Consider the following 26,503-nt stretch of genomic DNA (forward strand, 5'->3'; position numbering starts at 1 on the left):
ATAATCGTTACCTCCAAATCATGTCAAAACGGTCCCTTGACATTGCCTTTGGGACGTTGGTTTGGTACAGCCATTTAGTCTGCCTCCAGTAGTCCCGGCGTGATGGCAGCTTCAAAACGCCAAAGGTGAGACACAGCCCGATGAACGTTTTCATTTCCGTTTTGGAGACTGGCGTCCACTTGGAGTTCGTGGGAGTCTGTCGCGCCTGCTCCGCGTAGCGATTGGTTTCCGTCACCAACAGGTCCCACAGCTCCTCCGTGAATATCTTCGAAAATACTTCCAGGGGGCTAGCATTTACAGGGATGTGTTGCTTTACGCCAGGTGTGCGAGAGAACCGCTTCATATTCCTTGGCTCGTAACTATCGGTTCGCCAGTCAACCTGGAACCCCCGAAAGTCATCCTCCTCCTCCTCGTCGTCAGTGTCCCACATATTCCACTCCTGTGCCCTATCTAACGGATCATTTTGCACAAACTCATCCTCGTCCACCCTCTCATGGCCAAATCCCTCACACTCTACCTCACAATCTACATCAATATCACTCCCCTCGCTATCAAAATCCTCCATATTCATCATTGCTAATTATCGCTAGTTATCGCTAGTTCTCGCTAGTTAGCTGTTTACCGCTAAAAACATAAACAAAACTGCACGTGTATGTTTGATTGATTGACGTGATTTTCAGCCAACCACAGTACATATTGGTTGCCAAGTGAGTATACAAGACCCACCCCATGTGTATTTGAACCAATGACAGTGAGTTATATGCCACACTTGTCATGAAAACGATGACGCGAAAAAATGTTGCGCTACGCAGCAACCGGCGGGAGATAGAATGTTGCGCTACGCAGCAACCAGCGGGAGATAGAATGTTGCGCTACGCAGCATACGGCGTGAATGGGTTAAGAGAAGCCTCAACAACTTTGGTGCCCTTTGACAACTGTGGGGGCGCTATAGTAACAGGAAGTAGGCTCATATCTCAGCAATGCTTTCACGTATCGAAACCAAACTTGGTATATGGACTTGGGACCCCACCCTGAGGACGCACAATACATTTGGTGCACTCTGACCACTAGGGGCGCTATAATTAGCAAAACTTTCTCGTATCAACACCAAACTTGGTACGTGGACTTGTGAGCACATCCTGAGGACCTACACTAAATTTGGTGACGTTTGAACACTAGGGGCACTATAATAAACAACACTTTAACCTATCGAAACCAAACTTGGTAAGTAGACTTAGGAACACATCCCAAGGACACACACAGAAATTAATTTTGGCTATTTTCTTCACATCCACTCTCTCTCTGTCTCAAACCCAGACACAAGCACACACACCCTCCTCTATGGTGGTCGTGGGGGGGGGGGGGGGGGGGTGGGTGGGTTCCATTTGCACATGCCCACTCTCCCATGTCATGTCTTTTGACCGCTAGGGGGGCGCTATAATCACAGGAAGTCAGCTCATTTTTCAGTAATGCTTTCATCTCTCTCTCTCTCAAACCCAGACACAAGCACACACCCCCTCCTCTATGGTGGTCGTGGGGGGGGGGGGGGGGGGGGTTTCCATTTGCACACGCCCACTCTCCCATGTCATGTCTTTTGACCGCTAGGGGGGCGCTATAATCACAGGAAGTCAGCTCATTTTTCAGTAATGCTTTCATCTCTCTCTCTCTCTCAAACCCAGACACAAGCACACAAATACTCCTCTATGGTGGTCACGGGGGGAGGTGGGGGGGGGGTTGTCTTTCCAAATTTCCAAAGCTTGGCCCCCACATTGCTGCTTGCAGCTATATTTAGGGGCCAAGCAGCGAAGCTGCGAAGGCACCTATTGTTATTGTTAGTTTTCTTATTATTGGGGGCCAGGCAGCGAAGCTGCGAGGCAACCCATAGTGATTGTACGTATTCTTATTATTGGGGGCCAAGCAGCGAAGCTGCGAGGCAACCCATAGTGATTCTACGTATTCTTATTGGGGGCCAAGCAGCGAAGCTGCGAAGCACCCATAGTGTTTGTACCTTTTCCTATTATATATTCTTCTCCTCTGGAAGTCTATGGCAGCCCATAGATCCATACAGTAAAAAGTTGTGAAATTTGGCACACTTATTCTACACACAACTCTAAGCACTTTCACCAATTTACAGACTCCAGACCTCAAACCTCTAGTGCCACCAACAGGTCAAAATTCATCAATTTTTCAACAACATTAATGCAAATATCTCTGCCATGTTTGAACCTATCAAGCTCAAACTTGCTCAGTGTATTAAGGCAAGAGTCAAGGCCCCACCCACCAATTAACAAGACTTTTCCATGAACGCTGTAGCGCCACCAACAGACCAAAGTCAAAACTTTCAAAAGGCTACTCCGGTCACAAATTTCATCCGATTCTCACCAAAATTTGCACACATCATCTTCAGACCATGCCTTCTTATTGCATTGCTTTCTGGAAGAATTGACAAAATAATTTGCGCGTAACAGCCAATCAAAATTGGCGGCGAAGCCGCCACACAGACATTAAACCCATATCTCTATGGAAGCCTTAGAACCATACAGTAAAAAGTTCTGAAATTTAACACACATATTTCTCTATGGCCAATGACCACTTTCCCCAATATACAGACTCCAGACCCCAAAACTCTAGCGCCACCAACAGGTCAAAATTCATCAATTTTTCAACAACATTAATGCAAATATCTCTGCTATGCTTGAACCTATCAAGCTCAAACTTGCTCAGTGTATTAAGACAAAAGTCAAGGCCCCACCCACCAATTAACAAGACTTTTCCATGATTGCTGTAGCGCCACCAACAGACCAAGGTCAAAACTTCCAAAAAGTTTCACAGGTCTTAAATTTCATCCGATTCTCACCAAAATTTGCACAAACCATCTTCAGACAATGCCTTCTTATTGCATTGCTTTGTGGAACAATTGACGGAAGTGCTCGCCTCTAACAGCCAATCCAAATTGGCGGTGAAGCCGCCACACAGGAAGTGAACCTACATCTCAGCAAGGCTTTCACGTATCAAGACTTGGGAACACATCCCAAGGACACACACAAACAAAAAAAAAAAAAATAGAAATTAATTTTGGCTTTTTTCTTAACATCCACTCTCTCTCTGTCCCAAACCCAGACAAAAGCACATACACTCTCCTCTATGGTGGTCGTGGGGGGCGGGGGTTCCATTTGCACACGCCCACTCTCCCATTTCATGTGTTTTGACCACTAGGGGGGTGCTATAATCACATGAAGTCATCTCATTTTTTGTTCATGTTTTCATCTCTCTCTCAAACTCAGACACAAGCACACACACTCTCCTCTATGGTGGTCATGGGGGGGGGGGGGGGTTACTTTCCAACATTTTCCCATGGACTTCCTGGATGACCACTACGTCTATCCACCTACCGGGTGGTAAGACACCTGGGATTTTCCGCTGCTGTGCCTCAGCCGGAGGCCATGTGAATCTTAGTAATGCCGCAGCCTCGAAAGGGATAGAGGGACTTACTCACTGTTAAACATGCTGCTAGTTCATTCTCTATATATAGCCCACTCTTACCAGAGGTGTCTCTGCGACGGTGTGTGTTTGGACAATTGAGAGCTGAGCATTGTGGGTAAATCACACTCAAAGAGTTTAAAGGGGGCCAAGCAACAACATTAATGCAAATATCTCTGCTATGCTTGAACCTCTCAAGCTCAAACTTGCTCAGTGTATTAAGGCAAAAGTCAAGGCCCCACCCACCAATTAACAAGACTTTTCCATGATTGCTGTAGCGCCACTAGGGGCGCTATAATTAGCAAAACTTTCTCGGATCGACACCAAACTTGGTACGTGGACTTGTGAGCACATTCTGAGAACCTGCGCTAAATTTGGTGACGTTTGAACACTAGGGGCGCTATAATTAGTAAAACTTTCTCGGATCGACACCAAACTTGGTACGTGGATTTGTGAGCACATCCTGAGGACCTAAACTAAATTTGGTGACGTTTGAACACTACGGGCGCTATAATTAGCAAAACTTTCTCGTATCGACACCAAACTTGGTACGTGGACTTGAGAGCACATCCTGAGGACAATGCGCTAAATTTGCTGACAAATCCAACGCTGCAAAAATCTTCAAACCTCCCTGCTTGGCCCCTCATTGCTGCTTGCAGCTATATTTGGGGGCCAAGCAGCGAAGCTGCGAAGCACCCATAGTGTTTGTACCTTTTCCTATTATATATTCTTCTCCTCTGGAAGTCTATGGCAGCCCATAGATCCATACAGTAAAAAGTTGTGAAATTTGGCACACTTATTCTACACACAACTCTAAGCACTTTCACCAATTTACAGACTCCAGACCTCAAACCTCTAGCGCCACCAACAGGTCAAAATTCATCAATTTTTCAACAACATTAATGCAAATATCTCTGCCATGCTTGAACCTATCAAGCTCAAACTTGCTCAGTGTACTAAGGCAAGAGTCAAGGCCCCACCCACCAATTAACAAGACTTTTCCATGAACGCTGTAGCGCCACCAACAGACCAAAGTCAAAACTTTCAAAAGGCTACTTCTGTCACAAATTTCATCCGATTCTCACCAAAATTTGCACACATCATCTTCAGACCATGCCTTCTTATTGCATAGCTTTTTGGAAGAATTGACAAAATGATTTGCCCGTAACAGCCAATCAACTTAGGCGGCGAAGCTGCCACACAGACATTAAACTTATATCTCTATGGAAGCCATAGAACCATACTGTAAAAAGTTCTGAAATTTAACACACATATTCCGCTATGGCCAATGGCCACTTTCCCCAATTTACAGACTCCAGACGCCAAAACTGTAGCGCCACCGACAGGTCAAAATTCATCAATTTTTCAACAACATTAATGTAAATATCTCTGCTATGCTTGAACCTATCAAGCTGAAACCTCCTCAGTGTATTAAGGCAAAAGGTATGGCCCCACCCACCAATTCACAAGACTTTTCCATTAACGCTGTAGCGCAACCAACAGACGAAGATCAAAACTTTCAAAAGGTTTCACAGGTCACAAATTTCCTCCATTTCTCACCAAAATTTGCACACACCATCTTCAGACCATGCCTTCTTATTGCATTGCTTTCTGGAAGAATTGACAAAATGATTTGCGCGTAACAGCCAATCAAAATTGGCGGCGAAGCCGCCACACAGACATTAAACCCATATCTCTATGGAAGCCTTAGAACCATACAGTAAAAAGTTCTGAAATTTAACACACATATTTCTCTATGGCCAATGACCACTTTCCCCAATTTACAGACTCCAGACCCCAAAACTCTAGCGCCACCAACAGGTCAAAATTCATCAATTTTTCAACAACATTAATGCAAATATCTCTGCTGTGCTTGAACCTATCAAGCTCAAACTTGCTCAGTGTATTAAGACAAAAGTCAAGGCCCCACCCACCAATTAACAAGACTTTTCCATGATTGCTGTAGCGCCACCAACAGACCAAGTTCAAAACTTCCAAAAAGTTTCACAGGTCTTAAATTTCATCCGATTCTCACCAAAATTTGCACAAACCATCTTCAGACCATGCCTTCTTACTGCATTGCTTTGTGGAAAAATTGACGGAAGTGCTCGCCTCTAACAGCCAATCCAAATTGGCAGCGAAGCCGCCACACAGGAAGTGAACCTACATCTCAGCAAGGCTTTCACGTATCAAGACTTGGGAACACATCCCAAGGACACACACAAACAAAAAAAAAAAAAATAGAAATTAATTTTGGCTATTTTCTTAACCTCCACTCTCTCTCTGTCTCAAACCCAGACAAAAGCACATACACTCTCCTCTATGGTGGTCATGGGGGGCGGGGGTTCCATTTGCACACGCCCACTCTCCCATTTCATGTGTTTTGACCACTAGGGGGAGGTGCTATAATCACATGAAGTAATCTCATTTTTCGTGCATGTTTTCATCTCTCTCTCAAACTCAGACACAAGCACACACACTCTCCTCTATGGTGGTCATGGGGGGGGGGGGGGGGGGGGGTTTGACTTTCCCACATTTTCCCATGGACTTCCTGGATGACCACTACGTCTATCCACCTAACGGGTGGTAAGACACCTGGGATTTTCCGCTGCTGTGCCTCAGCCGGAGGCCATGTGAATCTTAGTAATGCCGCAGCCTCGAAAGGGATAGAGGGACTTACTCACTGTTAAACATGCTGCTAGTTCATTCTCTATATATAGCCCACTCTTACCAGAGGTGTCTCTGCGACGGTGTGTGTTTGGACGATTGAGAGCTGAGCATTGTGGGTAAATCACACTCAAAGAGTTTAAAGGGGGCCAAGCAACAACATTAATGCAAATATCTCTGCTATGCTTGAACCTCTCAAGCTCAAACTTGCTCAGTGTATTAAGGCAAAAGTCAAGGCCCCACCCACCAATTAACAAGACTTTTCCATGATTGCTGTAGCGCCACTAGGGGCGCTATAATTAGCAAAACTTTCTCGGATCGACACCAAACTTGGTACGTGGACTTGTGAGCACATCCTTAGGACCTGCGCTAAATTTGGTGACATTTGAACACTAGAGGCGCTATAATTAGCAAAACTTTCTCGGATCACCACCAAACTTGGTACGTGGACTTGTGAGCATATTCTGAGAACCTGCGCTAAATTTGGTGACGTTTGAACACTAGGGGCGCTATAATTAGCAAAACTTTCTCGGATCGACACCAAACTTGGTACGTGGATTTGTGAGCACATCATGAGGACCTAAACTAAATTTGGTGACGTTTGAACACTAGGGGCGCTATAATTAGCAAAACTTTCTCGTATCGACACCAAACTTGGTACGTGGACTTGAGAGCACATCCTGAGGACAATGCGCTAAATTTGCTGACAAATCCAACGCTGCAAAAATCTTCAAACCTCCCTGCTTGGCCCCTCATTGCTGCTTGCAGCTATATTTGGGGGCCAAGCAGCGAAGCTGCGAAGCACCCATAGTGTTTGTACCTTTTCCTATTATATATTCTTCTCCTCTGGAAGTCTATGGCAGCCCATAGATCCATACAGTAAAAAGTTGTGAAATTTGGCACACTTATTCTACACACAACTCTAAGCACTTTCACCAATTTACAGACTCCAGACCTCAAACCTCTAGCGCCACCAACAGGTCAAAATTCATCAATTTTTCAACAACATTAATGCAAATATCTCTGCCATGCTTGAACCTATCAAGCTCAAACTTGCTCAGTGTATTAAGGCAAGAGTCAAGGCCCCACCCACCAATTAACAAGACTTTTCCATGAACGCTGTAGCGCCACCAACAGACCAAAGTCAAAACTTTCAAAAGGCTACTCCGGTCACAAATTTCATCAGATTCTCACCAAAATTTGCACACATCATCTTCAGACCATGCCTTCTTATTGCATTGCTTTTTGGAAGAATTGACAAAATTATTTGCCCATAACAGCCAATCAACTTAGGCGGCGAAGCCGCCACACAGACATTAAGCTTATATCTCTATGGAAGCCATAGAACCATACTGTAAAAAGTTCTGAAATTTAACACACATATTCCGCTATGGCCAATGGCCACTTTCCCCAATTTACAGACTCCAGACGCCAAAACTGTAGCGCCACCAACAGGTCAAAATTCATCAATTTTTCAACAACATTAATGTAAATATCTCTGCTCTGCTTGAATCTATCAAGGTGAAACCTCCTCAGTGTATTAAGGCAAAGGTATGGCCCCACCCACCAATTCACAAGACTTTTCCATTAACGCTGTAGCGCCACCAACAGACCAAGATCAAAACTTTCAAAAGGTTTCACAGGTCACAAATTTCCTCCATTTCTCACCAAAATTTGCACACACCATCTTCAGACCATGCCTTCTTATTGCATTGCTTTCTGCAAGAATTGACAAAATAATTTGCGCGTAACAGCCAATCAAAATTGGCGGCGAAGCCGCCACACAGACATTAAACCCATATCTCTATGGAAGCCTTAGAACCATACAGTAAAAAGTTCTGAAATTTAACACACATATTTCTCTATGGCCAATGACCACTTTCCCCAATTAACAGACTCCAGACCCCAAAACTCTAGCGCCACCAACAGGTCAAAATTCATCAATTTTTCAACAACATTAATGCAAATATCTCTGCTATGCTTGAACCTATCAAGCTCAAACTTGCTCAGTGTATTAAGACAAAAGTCAAGGCCCCACCCACCAATTAACAAGACTTTTCCATGATTGCTGTAGCGCCACCAACAGACCAAGGTCAAAACTTCCAAAAAGTTTCACAGGTCTCAAATTTCATCCGATTCTCACCAAAATTTGCACACACCATCTTCAGACCATGCCTTCTTACCAAAGATCCTTCATTACTATCAAGATACTGCAACGCAATACGTTACTATGGGAGCAAAACGGAACAGTTCCGGTCTGCATAAGTGCGACGTCACTAAATAAACTTTTGCTCTTAATAAGCAATAACAACATACAAACATAATTGTGATAACAGTATTTATGTCTAAAATCATGCATGATACCAATGAATCATTCTATAGGACACCCAATGAATAATTGAATTAGTCTGTGAACCGAGCTAACTAGCTAGCGGACGCTAGCTTAAAAAGCAATGGAAGTGAATGGCAGTAACCATGACAATACAGCTATGCGCTGCCAGGTCACTAACAGTTGAAAGACTCCGCTTAAACTGTATATACCGTTGCAAGTTCACTTGAGTATAAACTACCCACTTTAACTAATGTCACTAATGTTATTCAGGTAGTTGTCATTTCAAAGAAATGACACTGCTCCGTTTAAAATGTTACCTTAGGTAGGCGGCTAGCTAGCTAGCTAGCAGCCAGACAGTAACCAGCAGCAGCATGGTCTGATATTAAGTTATTTTCTTAACAAACCCATTCACTAAAAATTACACTATTAGGCTTGAAATTATCGGAAAAACTTACAGATTATGACAAAATATTCCAAAATACCGTCAAGAAATCCAGAAAGCCATAATGACCAATTTATTGATAACATTCCACAAGTCTCCCATTGACATTAATGCAGCGAGGGCGTACTCTGGTCTGCATAAAGGGGGATTCCCTCCCAACCCCCTTGCAATAGTAGAACGCGGAAATGGTCGAACGTTGGGCCCTCTCGCTCCGCTTGAACCCTCTCTGTTCTTACTGCATTGCTTTGTGGAACAATTGACGGAAGTGCTCGCCTCTAACAGCCAATCCAAATTGGCGGCGAAGCCGCCACACAGGAAGTGAACCTACATCTCAGCAAGGCTTTCATGTATCAAGACTTGGGAACACATCCCAAGGACACACACAAACAAAAAAAAATAATTAGAAATTAATTTTGGCTATTTTCTTAACATCCACTCTCTCTCTGTCCCAAACCCAGACAAAAGCACATACACTCTCCTCTATGGTGGTCGTGGGGGGCGGGGGTTCCATTTGCACACGCCCACTTTCCCATTTCATGTGTTTTGACCACTAGGGGGGTGCTATAATCACATTAAGTCATCTCATTTTTCGTGCATGTTTTCATCTCTCTCTCAAACTCAGACACAAGCACACACACTCTCCTCTATGGTAGACATGGGGGGGGGGGGTGACTTTCCCACATTTTCCCATGAACTTCCTGGATGACCACTACGTCTATCCACCTACCGGGTGGTAAGACACCTGGGATTTTCCGCTGCTGTGCCTCAGCCGGAGGCCATGTGAATCTTAGTAATGCCGCAGCCTCGAAAGGGATAGAGGGACTTACTCACTGTTAAACTATATATAGCCCACTCTTACCAGAGGTGTCTCTGCGACGGTGTGTGTTTGGACGATTGAGAGCTGAGCATTGTGGGTAAATCACACTCAAAGAGTTTAAAGGGGGCCAAGCAACAACATTAATGCAAATATCTCTGCTATGCTTGAACCTCTCAAGCTCAAACTTGCTCAGTGTATTAAGGCAAAAGTCAAGGCCCCACCCACCAATTAACAAGACTTTTCCATGATTGCTGTAGCGCCACTAGGGGCGCTATAATTAGCAAAACTTTCTCGGATCGACACCAAACTTGGTACGTGGACTTGTGAGCACATCCTTAGGACCTGCGCTAAATTTGGTGACGTTTGACCACTAGGGGCGCTATAATTAGCAAAACTTTCTCGGATCGACACCAAACTTGGTACGTGGACTTGTGAGCACATCCTTAGGACCTGCGCTAAATTTGGTGACGTTTGAACACTAGGGGCGCTATAATTAGCAAAACTTTCTCGGATCACCACCAAACTTGGTACGTGGACTTGTGAGCAAATTCTGAGAACCTGCGCTAAATTTGGTGACGTTTGAACACTAGGGGCGCTATAATTAGCAAAACTTTCTCGGATCGACACCAAACTTGGTACGTGGATTTGTGAGCACATCCTGAGGACCTAAACTGAATTTGGTGACGTTTGAACACTAGGGGCGCTATAATTAGCAAAACTTTCTCGTATCGACACCAAACTTGGTACGTGGACTTGAGAGCACATCCTGAGGACAATGCGCTAAATTTGCTGACAAATCCAACGCTGCAAAAATCTTCAAACCTCCCTGCTTGGCCCCTCATTGCTGCTTGCAGCTATATTTGGGGGCCAAGCAGCGAAGCCCATTGTGTTACTTAGTTTTCTTCTTATTACAGTGCATGAAAATGCACTGTACTGTTCTTCCTCGGTCTTCTTCTTCTTCTTCTTCTTATTATTATTATAGTGCATGAAAATGCACTATACTGTTATTCCAAGTCTTCTTATTAAACTTCTTCTTCTAACGCAGCCAATTCAGCTTCAACCGTTTAACGTAGAAACTTCATTCAAACGTTGTTGCGTAGGTCTTGCTTATGCCATGCCTGCTTTGTATTTTTCAACTTTGTAACTTTTATACTTTTTAAACTATTAGTTAAAAACTATTACAATTTCCCCCATAGACTTAACATTGCTCATTATGACATCACGGCAGCAATTAGAATCTTAGGCCAGGTGGCCGGCCACCTGGGCACCAACTGTCAGTTTCTCTGGCTTTAAGCATACAGTCTCTCAGAAGACTACATATCCTGTTAACTGTTTACTCTGTCCACAACTGTTTCAAAATAAAAGTCCTCACTGCAATAATACACTATTAAATCATTTAACCATTGAAACTACTCAACTATTGAACTGTTCAACCATTCCAACTGTCAGTTATCATCCACTATGCCTCCAGTCAACTACATGAAACCTCCATGTACCTAGCAACCAACATAGCAACCATTAAAATTAAGCGTTTATGACCGTTTCCATAGCAACCAACATGATTATACTGCAGTAACTTCTTGTTTCCTGATAGTGGCCACCATGGATACCCTAGCAACAAATGTTTCAAAATAAAAGTCCTCACTAGCAAGTTAGCTAGTTAGCATGGTTAGCATAGTTAGCATTGTTAGCATAGTTAGCATTTTTAACATAACTACAAAAAATCATCAACTAAGTTAGCTAATCAACCTGGTTAGCATTGTTAGCAAATTTAGCATTGTTAGCATAGTTAGCATTTTTAACATTGCTGCTAGAAATCATTGGTTAAGTTAGCTAATCAACCTGGTTAGCATTGTTAGTAAAGTTAGCATTGCTAGCATAATTAGCATTTTTTACGTAACTGCTAGAAATCATTAGCTAAGTTAGCTAATCAACATTTTAACATGAATAGAAATCATTAGTTAAGTTAGAACTGGAATGTTTCATCTTTAAACAGTCTACCTTCACACTATCAACTCTCTGTAAACTATGCAACCACCATGTTTACCCTAGCTACACCTTAGTAACCATATCTACATTATCTATCTATTTCTGCATTTTCATGCACTGGTAATTCCTTGGAATTGCATTTCTAGTTCTTCTTCTAACGCACGCAATTCAGCTTCAACCGCTTAACGTAGAAACTCCATTCAAATTTTGACGCGTAGGTCTTACTTACGCGATGTGGGCTTTGTATTTTTCAACTTTGTAACTTTTATACTTTTTAAACTATTAGTTAAAAACTATTACAATTTCCCCCATAGACTTAACATGGCTCATTATGACATCACTGCAGCAATTAGAATCTTACGCCAGGTGGCCAGCCACCTGGGCACCAACTGTCAGTTTCTCTCAGGCTCCTCTCTGAAGACTACATATTCTGTTTCCCTGTATCCTCTGCGCACAACAGTATCAAAATAAGTCCTCCTAATTCCATCCAACTTTATATCCATTCATCTTCTTCAAACCATTCACTCATCCACCCATTCTAAACAGTCTGCCTATCAACATCAATTAGACGCTCTACATTGAACTTTTAAACAATCTACTCTGTCTCAGGCTGGCTCTCTTAAGACTAGCCAGTTAAATTGATTACACCTGTATCTGTATCCACTACTCTCAGTAGAGAGCTGTGTCTCTCCATTCTACAAGAATATAAGGCACATTCCATCCAACATTCTATCCATTCATCTTCTTCTGACCATTTACTCATCCACCCATTAAACTGTATCATTAAACTGTATCAATATCTATGAAACAATCTGCCTATCAACATCCATTAAACATTCTGTCTATCAACATTAATTAGACTATCTACATACAACTTTTAAAGTATTTACTGTGGGTCCCTCTCAAGCAGCGTTTATATGTCCTCCCTCGCTCCTCGATCCTCAATGATCTACATAAAGAAAGATAGAAGAAGGGCTAGACTATCCCATTGTTGCCGCTCCATCATTCTTTATGTAGATCAGTGAGGAGCGAGAGAGGACGCGTAAACACTATATGAGAGGCACCTTCTGTCTCAGGCTTTAAGCATACAATCTCATTAAGACTACAGATCCTGTTTCACTACTTCCTCTGTCCACAACTGTTACAAAATAAAGGTCCTCACTGCAATAATACACTATTAAATCATTTAACCATTGAAACTACTCAACTATTGAACTGTTCAACCATTCCAACTGTCAGTTATCATCCACTATGCCTCCAGTCAACTACATGAAACCTCCATGTACCTAGCAACCAACATAGCAACCATTAAAATTAAGTGTTTATGACCGTTTCCATAGCAACCAACATGATTGTACTGCAGTAACTTCTTGTTTCCTGATAGTGGCCACCATGGATACCCTAGCAACAAATGTTTCAAAATAAAAGTCCTCACTAGCAAGTTAGCTAGTTAGCATGGTTAGCATTGTTAGCATAGTTAGCATTTTTAGCATAACTGCAAAAAATCATCAACTAAGTTAGCTAATCAACCTGGTTAGCATTGTTAGCAAATTTAGCATTGTTAGCATAGTTAGCATTTTTTGCATTACTGCTAGAAATCATCGGTTAAGTTAGCTAATCAACCTGGTTAGCATTGTTAGTAAAGTTAGCATTGCTAGCATAATTAGCATTTTTAACGTAACTGCTAGAAATCATTAGCTAAGTTAGCTAATCAACATTTTAACATGAATAGAAATCATTAGTTAAGTTAGAACTGGAATGTTTCATCTTTAAACTGTCTACCTTCACACTATCAACTCTCTGTAAACTATGCAACCACCATGTTTACCCTAGCTACACCTTAGTAACCATATCTACATTATCTATCTATTTGTGCATTTTCATGCACTGGTAATTCCTTGGAATTGCATTTCTAGTTATTATTATGAATCCGCCATGGGAGTCAATGGCAGCCCATAGAACCGACTGGTGAAAAGTTGTAAAATTTGGCACACTGATTAGGGACAGTCCCATTATTCATGTCACCAAATTTCATGTCGGCACCTCGAACCCTCTAGCGCCACCAACAGGTCAAAGTTAGAGGTGCCTTCATGCACGTAACTTTTGACCCGTTGATCCGATTTTCAAAAGTCAGGTATCATTGGAATCCTTGGACCTGCCCGAGTTCAACGCACCCTATGACGTCATTTTCCGCCATGATGGATTTTCCGCCATTTTGGATTTCATCAAAAACACTTGAGAGCCTACTACTCTCACAAATTTTGTCCGACCGACACCAAACTTGACGTGGAGAATCCGCAGAATATGTTTTGCCAACGAATTGCTTTTTTTCTCCGGAAGTATTACCGTTTGCTCAAAACAGCGAATCGAAATTCGTGGCGAAGCCGCCAAACAGGAAGTTGGCTCATATTTCAGCAAACCTTGCACGCATCAAAACCAAACTTAGTACATGGACTTGTGACTCCATCAGGAGGACGCTCAAGAAATTTGGTGACCTTTGACCTCTAGGAGGCGCTGTTATTCAGAAACATGCTTTTTGGCCTATAACTGCTGTTGTGCTTAGAATTACAATGTACTAGTGATGTCTAGTAATACTTTTGAAGATACTTATGTCGACAGATGACAACTTGTGACATCAACCTAATTGATTCGGCCGCCATATTGGACTTAATCAAAAACACTAACACATTTCCCTAGGTCACAAATTTCAACTGATCCTCACCAAAATTGGCACAGACCATCTTCAGACCATGCCTTGTTAGTGTTTTGATTTCTGTAACAATTGACAGAAGCGTTTGCCCGTCGCAGCCAATCGAAATTCGCGGCGAAGCCGCCAAACAGGAAATGAGCCCATATCTTAGCTGCCTTTGCATCTATCAACACCAAACTTAGTATATGGACTTGTGACCCAATTGGGACGAAGCCCAATAAATTTGGTGACCTTTGACCTCGAGGGTATGAAGCCACCAAACAGGAAGTGAGCTCATATCTCAGCAACCTTTGAATCTATCAAAACCAAACTTAGTGCATGGACTCGTGACCCGATCCTGAGGACGCTCAAGAAATGTGGTGACCTTTGACCTTTAGGATAGCTTAAATTAGCAAAAATGCAAGTTGGCTTGTAACTTTTGACGTGTTTGACATGAAACTTGTTCTGACTGCTTACGGCCATATGTCTCATTGCCGCATTGAGCCAACAGCGTCGAGTTGCCGTGGTTACTCCGGCCTACTGCTTGGCCCCCACATTGCTGCTTGCAGCTATATTTATTATACCTTCCGCCATTGGAGTCAATGGCAGCCCATAGAACCGACTAGTCAAAAGTTGTGAAATTTGGCACAGTGATCAGGGACAGTCCAATAATTCATGTCACCAAGTTTCATGTCGACACCTCATACGCTCTAGCGCCACCAACAGGTCAAAGTTGGACGTGCGTTCACGCACGTAACTTTTGACTCGTTGGTCCGATTTTCAAAAGTCAAGTATCGTTAGAATCCTTGGACCTGCTTGAGTTCAACGCACCCTATGACGTCATTTTCCGCCATGATGGATTTTCCGCCATCTTGGATTTCATCAAAAACACTTGAAAGCTAACTACTCTCACAAATTTTGTCCGACCGACACCAAACTTTACATGGAGCATCCTCAGATGATGCCTTATTAACGCACTTCGGAATGACAGTGACACCCCCAACCCCCTATTTTTCTTTGAGGGGGTGGGGGGGCGGCCAACGGGCTATGGCCGGCCCTCGGAGCACTCTTAATAAGCAACAGTGTGCAGTATTGAATAGCTAGGCCTACTTTAAACTGTGTTACTTGTAAACAGAGGGTACAATTAGTCTGTATGGCCCTATTTTATGTAGGTCTACGCTAAGGCCCTTTGATTTGCCTCACTTGCGTGTGTCAATTTTAATTATTTTTTTTTGGACAAAAAAATTTCAGTCAGATGAGTTTTTTTTCACTTTAATCCATGTATACTAAGTTTGGTGTTGATAGATGCAAAGGCTGCTAAGATATGGGCTCACTTCCTGTTTGGCGGCTTCACCGCGAATTTCTATTGGCTGCGACGGGCAAACGCTTCTGTCAATTGTTACAGAAATCAGAACACTTACAAGGCATGGTCTGACGATGGTCTGTGCCAATTTTGGTGAGGATCAGTTGAAATTTGTGACCTAGGGAAATTTGTTAGTGTTTTTGATTAAATCCAATATGGCGGCCGAATCAATTACGTTGATGTCACAAGTTGTCATCTGTCAACATAAGTATCTTCCAAAGTATTACTAGACATCACTAGTACATTGTAATTCTAAGCACAACAGCAGTTATAGGCCAAAAAGCCTGTTTCTGAATAACAGCGCCCCCTAGAGGTCAAAGGTCACCACATTTCTTGAGGGTCCTCCAGATGGGGTTATGAGTCCACGTACTTAGTTTGGTTTTGATGCGTGCAAGGGTTGCTGAAATATGAGCCCACTTCCTGTTTGGCGGCCTTGCCGCGAATTTCGATTCGCTGTTTTGGGCGAACGGTAATACTTCCGAAGCAGCCATCTTGAATCTAGTCACGTGACTGATTCGTGACTGGTTCACGTAATCGCTATGTCTATGCGTGCACTAGTCATGAATCAGTCACGTGACTAAATTCAAGATGGCTGCGACCGGTAAACTTTCGAAAGTGACTGCCTGAATAAACAGTCATGTAAGTAAACAACCAGTGCTTTTTCAAAGTTCTCGATGTCTCGTTTTAAATGTCAGGGCCCTCAGAAGTCTACCGATAAAGTGTGGAGCTACTTTGAGCCTCATTAATGGTGTAAAACAGTGATTTATTTGCACGGCAGTTCGATGCCCGAGGCACAAACGTTAAAAACCTGGTTGACTATTTCTAAGCTCCCGCCGGGTTTCGGAGAACAGCTGACAGGTCGAAATCAGCTCTGAGACAATCGCTCACACTCGGTATCATGTTTCAACACATTTAAAGTCAATATCACACCGGAATTCTCCTTTAAACAGGCCTAAGTCACCCATTTTGGATTCAAAATGGCAAATTTCCCAAAAGGTGAGGTGTTTGCATGCCTAGGGAGTGCCTGCAGAGCTGTAAAATGCTACTCACGCAGGTGCTATTTGTCTGTCTATGATTTGTCTGAAGTTGTGATCACAGATGCAATCTGTGATTCTGATCCGAAACTTTATTCGCTCACATACAGATTGCTCTTGATCAACTGTCCAATCTCTGTGCGCAAAAACCTTTCAACAGAACATCAGATAAAACAAAAAGTAAGTTATACTAGTGGGCTCTTATCTTTGGCCACTGGGCTACCTTCTTGCAGAGGTGGCTGTAGATGGTGAGGTTGAGCATGTGGTTGTTGGCTTTGTCCCAGTAGTGTCGGGCGTTCACCCTCATGGCATTGGGGTTGGTCAGGATCACCATCATGAGCTTCTTATTGCGGGTCATGGAGAGAGCTGGCACAAAGTGCACAATGAAAATCCTCTCTTATAAAGCACACAACACTTGTTCACAGAGAAATACTTTTTTATATATTTAATGCCTGGTTGTTATTTTTTAAAACAAAAGAATGACAGGTGGACATTGGTCACATGTAGGCCTATGTTGCTGTGAAATATTACAATTACCTGTAGCTAAATAGCTGGCTAATTGGCATTACATAAGCATGCTCCTGAGCAGCAACCCAGTGATGGAAAAAAATATGCAGTGCACCCAAAAAGTTTTCAGACCCTTTTAAGTTTCTCATTGTGTTATATAGAGTAGAACTCTAGATCTCATTCATAGTGACCACTGGGTTACCTGTCTGACCAAGGCCCTTCATCCCCAATTACTCAGTTTGGCAGGGTGGCCAGCACTAGGAAGACTATTGGTTGTTCCAAATATCATCCATTATAGAATTGTGGCATAGTCAAGAGGGTATTCCCAGATATGACGTAGGGAGGTGTCATAGCGGTGTAAGGGGAATCCTATTGATTGTGGTGCACCTGGATATAGCCTCGTTAGGTAAGCAGGGGGGTATTTCACAAAACCAAGATAGGGGATTTAGACAGGCTTACTGGGTTATCCTGGATGAACATAGCCTTGACTTGGTTTCACAGAAGAGATCACATATAAGTTACCATGGGAATTTATACTTGGAAGCTAGCCTGCTCCCGACCAGGCTAACAGCCAAGCTAAGTTAATTCTAATGGTAATTACATTATCTGATTGGTTCTGCTAGCTGTCAGTCAAATCAGACCTCCATGCGATTTTTTCAAAGAGCTGTAGGCCTATTCCATTTATAAATATATTATTTGCTACTTGTATTTACTCGCAAAACACAGCAGAATGGCTGCCTATACCATATGGGTGTCATTTAAATTATGGTGGCCTTATAATTAATAACATACTTGTTGTTTGCTTCTTTTTTGACGGACGTTTGATGAATAGCCTACTGTAGTAGTTGGTTGGAAGTGGAGGGGACATTTTTCGAAGGTGTTTTCAACTAATTCGGCTTTTAAGACAAATTAAGATAATATAGGACATACTTTGTGCATCTTTGCGGTGGCAAAGAGCTTTCTTAATGACGTTGCGTGCTGAGACAAGGAAGCTCTCACACGTGGGTGCATACGTAAATTTGCATTCAGTTGATCTGCCACACCTACTCCCGCTATGTAACAGAAATACTCATGATTCCCATCCAAAAAAGTACAACTTTACCTCGTTGTTAGTCTATATCAAAAGCGGTTGTTCACTTTGTGTGCAAGACGCTATTTTTCGCGTCTTTTGTATTCCCACCATGAGTTATTTGGGGGAGAAACGAGAACGCGCACACATACCGAATAACTTACACCTGTCTTGACCTAGCCCCCTCAACTCATCTGCGCTCAGCATTAGTGAAACGTATTTAGCATGTTTACTTTGACCAGGCTTGGTCAACCGCGTGTGTCGTCACTTATCTTGGATCTACTTACTCTGGTTTTGTGAAATAGGCCCCAGGTGGTAGAGCAGCAGATTGCCTTTGTTTGCACAGGCCCCTTGCCATCTCCGTCCAGCCGAGTGTTTGTTGAAAGTTTGATTATATGTTGAAATCCAAGGTAAGACGCACCGATCTTTATATGTGATGGTTTTGATAGTATTGTAAATTGAGCACCGGGTGATTTTGCCATGTGTTCTATAGTGGATGCAGAGAGCTACGTGATTACAGCGAACGGTGTGAGCAACATAGCATGAGGAGCTGGGTGAGTTGGCACGGGCCTTGGCAATGTTAATTGATTTATCTGCTGATTTTGGGTATGTGTTGAAGGCTGCTTGATGGTTTGTGTGGGAATATTTGTGAATGTGTTTTATGTTTGTTTTAATTATAGGCATCGTGTACGCCACTGTTTAAAGTCTCCCATTTTTAGGGATGGGAATCGAAAACTGGTTCTCGTTCAGAACCGGTTCCCCATGTTTAGATTCCTTGGAATCGCTTGGCAGTTTTGCAAACGATTCCCTTATCGATTCCAATGGGCACGAAGGACGTTGCCACGCAGGTTGCGTAGCTTACGCAAGATACGCAACGTCCGTGGCGTCGTCGAGTTCAGCGCAGCCGACTGCCATGGATGCAGCACAAATGGGTTTACACCCGAAAGGATGACAACAGGGCAAGTACAAAGCAAAGTGGATATTTCTTCAACAGGAGGAAATACTACCAATGTGCAGAAACATTTCCGTAGGCTACAGTGAGTTCTATGACTTTGTAAGTAGGCTACACCGAACCAAAAGAAGAAATCAGTGGTTGCGCAATGACATGTAGCCTATCGATGCATGACAAATACACAAAACTTCATAAGGCTAATGCAGAAAAGTATACACCAGCGTTCAATGCCCATTGCCCAATAAGTCTCAAATGCTAGTTAGTTTAAATAAGTTAGGTTATTAAGTTAGGCTACATTTGACGTTAGAGCACAAATGCAGTCCAAAACTGAAAGCACTCGGAGGGCGCAAACCTCCGCCAGCGCCTCTGCAAAAGGGTTTAGCAGTAGCCAAACTTCATAATGATTATGATAAATTATATAGCCTAATAATAATAATAGCCCAATAAGTAATAGGCTAAAGGCTTACATTTAAAGAATCAAAGAAACAAAGCTGAATAGCCGCCTTGGCAGAAACAGGCAAATTGAGCGGACTGGTGCGATAGCCATAAGTCCTCCTCTCCTGGTCTCTTTGTGTAGGCTAGGCCTATGTGCAAGGGCAATCAAGAAGCAACAGAACAAGAAAAAAGGTATTGTTTCTATCATGTGTCTTTATCTATTTGATGGAATGAGTAGGCTTTAGGCTAAGCCCGTGAACGCAAAGCAGATAAAACTTGCGGTCTTTATGCAACGTGTGTTGGCAGCCAAAATAATATTGCAAACATTGCTTACAATTAGGGATGGCGAAAACTAAAAATGTTCTTGACCGACCACCGAGGCTCATTAGCCGGTTGAAACCGGTTAACCGATTCGTTTAGAATAAATTATGCTATTTGAAATAACAGCCACGCAATTTCCCAACTCTCATCTCTCTGTCCCACGCTCATACACACAGCCCCGGCGCCGCCCTTTCACTCACGTCACTTTTTAAAATCCTACAGCGCCAAAATGAGTCCTGCAAACCAAGGAGCTTGTAAGTGGAGGACAAATGGTTCCTTTGCTCCGAAAATGGTTTGGGTACATACAAGGTGATCGCGTTGCAAATAAAGGCGTTAGTCTAGCGTTATTAGAAGCTCATTTGAAGCTGAAATGGCCGCGGCTCACTTATGAAAATGACAGCTCCGAAGAGACGCAGCTTAGTTTGAGGAAGTGCTAACAATAATAACGAAAGATGATCATTACCTTATCTGTTACCATTGATGACCCTTCCTGAAATGATGATAAGATGTATATGTCTTTCCAAATCTAAGCTTATCTTATGTGGAAAGTTGCCTAGACTGCAACACGATAAAACCAATGGATAAAACAGCACACTTCCAGATTGCAAAAGACGCACCGGCCACCGCTGTGACCTCGTGCCAAATGTTTTTATTGGTTTATTACGTAGCCTAGCCTACAAGCAGGCGTTATGAAAAATTGAGTGTGAGGGATAATTTGTTAACTTCACGCAAAAAAGATCTTCTTGGAATGAGATGGCTAGCTGTAGTAGCGTTTAGTCCACTGTATTTAGCCTAATTTAAAAGATGCGTCTTTTTTTTTTTTTTTTTTAACCGACTAGCGACAACTTTGGTCGGCTAACGTGGATACGGTCAACCATCGGTCAAACAGTCACCGGTTAACATCCCTACTTACAATCCTTAAATTATGACCCGAAATTATATTTAACTCAAATAAATAAGAGCTCTTCTTAATATTTTATATTGTTGATTAGTTGGTTTGATATTGTTGTCAATTAAAAGTCCAACACACTCGCTTGCCGCCCCGTTCTGAGGCTGAAGCAGGAGACGACATTTAAACACAATTGGAGGCATTCCAGCCAACGTATTTAATTAAAAGTAGGCTAAATCATGCATAGGCTACCTAAATACTCAATATTGGCTACTTGGCTAATGCCTACTGAATAAGGTTTCCATAAACCTACAGCACCCACATTCAATGAATGAATGAAAGCGGCGCTCTGTCTCGTAATAAACAGCAGGTGGAAATACCGACACTGTTTCAACTACATGAAACGCAATCGTGATGCATCAAATACCCCCGAGCTTTCAGTGGTCATCAGTCACAACATTTAGCAATATAAGAAAACTGTCCAAAATTAATTAAATCCCAAACCAAATTGAAAATCTTTCGATTTTGATAGCCTACCGGTAGGCCTACATGTCTCACAATAAAACACGCAGACGGCCTGTCTCCAGTGCACGTCTGCCCCAAATAAAGTCCTCTGCTTTGTGCAGCCTAAGCAAATAAAATAATCTAGCCATAATTTGAGGATATATGGTATAGTTTAGCATAGACCTTTGAAATTATAGAGGTTTGGTTTAGCATAGTACCTACTTTTAAACAAACACTTTTTTTCTGTTTCACCGTTCATTTTAGTGCCATTTGCCTAGTTGTAGCACCTGCTATTTAACCGTTAACATTAAATGAACGCAACCATCTCATGCATTTAATTTAGAAGATGACTGTGACAAGGGGCGGACTGGCTCAGAGGCTGGCAGTACATGTCTTAAGCCTACCTTACACTGACAAGATTTGGGAAAGATTCTTGAAAGATTGTAGTCTTTTAAATAATGCCCCTCATTCAGACTTTACTCAAAAGACTACAGTCTTTCAAGAATCTTTCCCAAATCTTGTCAGTGTAAGGTAGGCTTTAGTCTACCTCTAGCCTCTCTTTTCACTTCTGAACTGAACTAAAGTTGATGCTACTTGATCGATTTGTTATTTTCTCCAAATGAGAGAATCGATAAGAGAATCGATAAAGAACCGAATCGTTTCGCGGAATCGAAAATGGAATCGGAATCTGAAAAATCTTATCAATTCCCATTCCTACCCATTTTAGCCTATTGAATGTACTCTACTGCGCTGTATGCATCTTACGGGTGGGGTGGGTTATATTATTGTGAGGCCCGTCGGGCACTAGAGGGAACATTTCATGTACGGGGTGGGTAACTTATGCTAATATCGCAGTAGTTTATTTGCACAAACGGCAGTGGGTTTACTTGTGGTGGGAGTTTACCGCTGTGGGTTCTACATTGCTTTAATTGTAAATCTGACGTGTCTCCAAGGGAGAGGAATTAATAAATTGTATTTTCATAATCCTTTTTATATTCGGACTCCGGCTTAGATTCCTTATAGACCTCACAGTTTGGCGCTGCGAGCAGAATTAGCCTATGTAAAAGCCGGCAAGGAGACACGGCGGATTCGGGGTAGACCTACTTAGTTGTGAGTTTGTGTGTCTTTGGGGGACTTAAAAACAGTGGCGTGAAGCGGCTACGAGTGGCGTCCGAAAGCGCACGGCCTTCACAGAGGGAGATTTGGATCCTACAAGCCAAGCACTGTGAATCTATGAATTAGCTTAACCAATATTTTGTTGGTTGTTAAATAACTTGCAGTTCTGCGCTGATTTTTTTTTTTGGTTTGTTTGTGTTTCGTTATAATGTTCACAATGTCGCAATCTGATCCCCAGGAAGAGCTGCAGGCCCTAAAAGAACGTGTACAAGCCGATAAAAGTACCATCAGTGAATTGAAGGAATTGAACGAGTCTTTGCAGGAAAGGTTGCAGGCCAGGGACAGCAATAGGCCTTCGAGTCGAGCGAGTGGGGTAAGTGACGCTACAGGTATTCAGAGAGAGTGTGTAATGTACCTTTCAAGAGAGAAAAAAAGTAAAATATTTACGGGTGGCTCAACAACAGCCTTTTATAAATGGTTAGATGAGATTAAGTTATCGTCTCTATACAGGGGCAGACAAGGCCTCTTATATTTATGAGTATTTGGGTGGAGAAGCAAAACAAGAGATTCGATATCGACCTGAAATTGATCGCAAGAACCCAGAGCGCATTATTGAAATTTTGAAAGAAATTTATGGACAGCCACAGTCACTTACTAGGCTTCAAAGGCAATTTTTTGACCGGCGGCAGAAAGAAAGCGAATCTGTCAGGGAATTTTCGCATGCATTGATGGCCATTATGGAGGAAATTAACCAGTGCCCTGTTAACTCCGCATGGTGCAGTAATTCCGCACTAAGGGATCAGTTTGCTGAAAATGTTTTTGACGTTAGTCTGCGTAGAGAGCTTAAGAGGTTAATTCGTCAGGAACCTAGCATTTCATTTTTTTCTCTTCGTAAAGAAGCACTGCTTTGGACAGAAGATGGCGACATTGCTGGTGAGCGGGGCAGGAGGCTTGTTAATTCATGTAGGGTAGATGTAGAGCCATTGATGGAGACAAACGCGGTTGCTGCTGTCCGCACCCCGTCCTCAGATCCGGGCTTGGGTGAAATTTTAGAGATATTGAGAAAACAACAAGCGCAATTAGATGATGTGACCCAAAAGTTGACTAATATGCAAATGACTAATAATAGGCCAGGGTTGAATCGTAGGCAGCAGCAGCCCAGATTTGATCTCTCGGGTAGGCCCATATGCTTTAAGTGTCAAGGGGTGGGCCATATTGCAAGAAATTGTCCACCTAGAGGTAGCCAAGGTGGGGAAGCCCGACTCCTGACGGTGGAGCCAATGGCGAGGGTGGCTCATGTGATTGAGCAGCAGGGAAACTTTCCCCCCCTGTGGCGCGGGGCCGAGTCACAGGAGGGCCAAGAGTAGGCTCAGACAAGGATCTAGAAGCATACAGATGTTTAGTAGGCCAGAGCCCAGTGGTTGAGGTAAAAATGAGGGGGGGGCACTTTAAATTGCCTGCTTGATACAGGTTCAATGGTTACTACCATCACGGACATTTTTTTTAAACAGAATTTTTAGTGTTTCGGACCACAAAAGCTGAAGAGTTGTAATTGGCTTGCATTACGGGCTGCCAACGGTCTGGCTATTCCATATCTTGGCTACATTGAGGTGGACATTGAGGTTCTGGGCAGAGTTATCTCAAAACGGGGTGTATTGGTTGTGAGGGACCCTACAGATCCTGCAGCTATCACACGGAAACAGCAGGTGCCGGGGCTCCTGGGTATGAATGTTATCAAAGAATGTTATCAGTTGTTGTCTTCATATGATGATGTTGCCCAGGGCCTTGGCCCTTCGATGCAGGGTGTCTCTGGGTGGAAAGCAGTTTTTCAAGCACTTCAGCAGGAGCAATATGTAGAGAAAGAACAGAAATGTTTTGTAAAATCTACGGTCCCTTAAGAAGTTCCTGCTGGGTCTCTTTGTTTTGTGCCAGCCACCAGGGCCGGGGGTATACTTGAATTAGATATGCCATTGCTAGTTGAAGCATTGGGGGATGACATGGGTTGCTTACCAGGGGGGCTATTTGTTCCAGGTGCCGTAGTGTTTTGTAGCCATGGTCAGGTTGTCGTGCCTGTAGTCAATGTAGGTACTTCTCCTGTAAACATAGATCCTTTCACCTGTTTGGCTTCATTGCAGCCCATAGAAGTAGTGGGTGGGAGAACAGCCAAGGTAGTTTTTGACAGGATTGGCCCAGAGGAAGTACAGGTCAATATACTGGAACAGGGTGTCCCCCCAGCCGTGGATGATGTACTACCACCTGAAATCGCCCAGTTAGATTTCCCCGAACTTAATGATGAGCAGGCTAGAGAAGTTAAACGCCTCGTGTGCAAGTATGCCCATGTGTTCACTACGTCTGATAATGAATTGGGGTGCACGAAAATTATCCAACACGAAATCCCATTAGGGGATGAAGTGCCCGTGCGTCAAAGATACCGCCGAATTCCCCCATCTCAGTACGAAGAGGTAAAATCACACATTAAGCAGCTTCTAGAGCAGGGAGTGGTCAGAGAGAGTTGTAGCCCATATGCCTCCCCACTGGTGATTGTCAGGAAGAAGGATGGTGCCTTGAGGATGTGTGTGGACTATAGGCAGTTAAATGCGAAGACCCGGAAGGATTCTTTCCCTCTCCCACGAATAGAAGAGTCCCTGGATTCACTGAGTGGAGCATGTTGGTTCTCAACATTGGATTTGGCGAGTGGCTACAATCAGGTTGAGGTTGCAGAAAAGGACCGCCACAAAACCGCTTTCTGTACACCTTTTGGCCTCTATGAATTCAATCATATGGCTTTTGGCCTTTGTAACGCCCCTGGGACTTTTCAAAGATTAATGGAGCGTATATTAGGGGATCAGCGACACCAGTCTCTGTTGCTGTACTTAGATGATGTGGTGGTATTTTCTACTACCTTTGAACAACATCTCACTCGCCTCAATCTGGTGCTAGCCCGGTTTGAACATCATAACTTGAAAGTCAAGCTTAGCAAGTGCTCTTTCTTCAAGTCCCAGGTGTCATTTTTGGGGCATGTGATCTCCGCAGAAGGCGTAGCCACGGACCCGGAGAAGATCCGTGCAGTAGCTGACTGGCAACCGCCTGAAGATATCCAGGAACTGAAGTCCTTCCTTGGGTTCGCCAGCTTCTATCGGCGCTTTGTGAAAGACTTCGCCAGCATTGCAGCTCCTCTTCATGCTCTGTCTGCCCTGGGAAATGTGAAGTGTGGCACCAAGCTGTCAGCAGCATCTTTTAAGCAGCATTGGAATTCGGAGTGTGACTGCGCATTCCGAATACTGAAGGAGAAGCTGACGTCTGCCCCGGTATTGGGATATGCTGACTTCAGTAAGCCCTTTGTCATAGAGATTGATGCCAGCTACCAGGGACTGGGGGCTGTTCTGTCCCAAGACGTGGGGGGGAAGAGAAGACCGGTGGCCTATGCCAGCAGGGGCCTCCGGCCCTCAGAACGTAATATGGACAATTACAGTGCCATGAAGCTGGAGCTGCTCGGTCTGAAGTGGGCGGTAACAGATAAGTTCAGAGAATATCTCTTGGGAAACAAGTTTACTGTTCTCACAGACAACAACCCCCTCAGTCACCTCCAGACGGCCAAGCTGGGGGCCACTGAGCAGCGCTGGGTGGCAGAGTTGGCCCAGTTTGACTATCAGATCATCTATCGACCAGGTCGTTTGAATGCAGGGGCAGATGCACTTTCAAGACAGTACACTGTTATACAACCCGCTGAGGGCCTAGTGGACAATCTGTATGATGGCAATTCCCAGGCCCATGTGGCAGTCGTCACAACGGGGCAGGTCTCTACTTCAAGTTTCCCAGTGTATGAGAAGGAGTCCCTGGCCATTCTGCAAAAGACGGACGCAGTGATCGCTGCTTTTCGACGATATTGGACTAGGG

General features: G+C 43.4%; 1 protein-coding gene across 2 annotated transcripts in view; it reads right to left on the reverse strand.

The window, feature by feature from the left end:
* LOC134066228 (cation channel sperm-associated auxiliary subunit beta-like) overlaps positions 1-26,503 on the reverse strand; it is a 195,924-nt gene that overhangs the window by 38,338 nt on the left and 131,083 nt on the right. For both annotated transcript variants that reach the window (XM_062521483.1, XM_062521482.1), the window contains exon 20: positions 17,037-17,179. In XM_062521483.1, the coding sequence (XP_062377467.1) occupies positions 17,037-17,179 (143 nt within the window). The remainder of the gene's footprint in view (positions 1-17,036; positions 17,180-26,503) is intronic.

The sequence above is a fragment of the Sardina pilchardus genome, chromosome 19 (assembly GCF_963854185.1).
Source record: "Sardina pilchardus chromosome 19, fSarPil1.1, whole genome shotgun sequence".
NCBI classification, from domain to species: Eukaryota; Metazoa; Chordata; class Actinopteri; order Clupeiformes; family Clupeidae; genus Sardina; species Sardina pilchardus.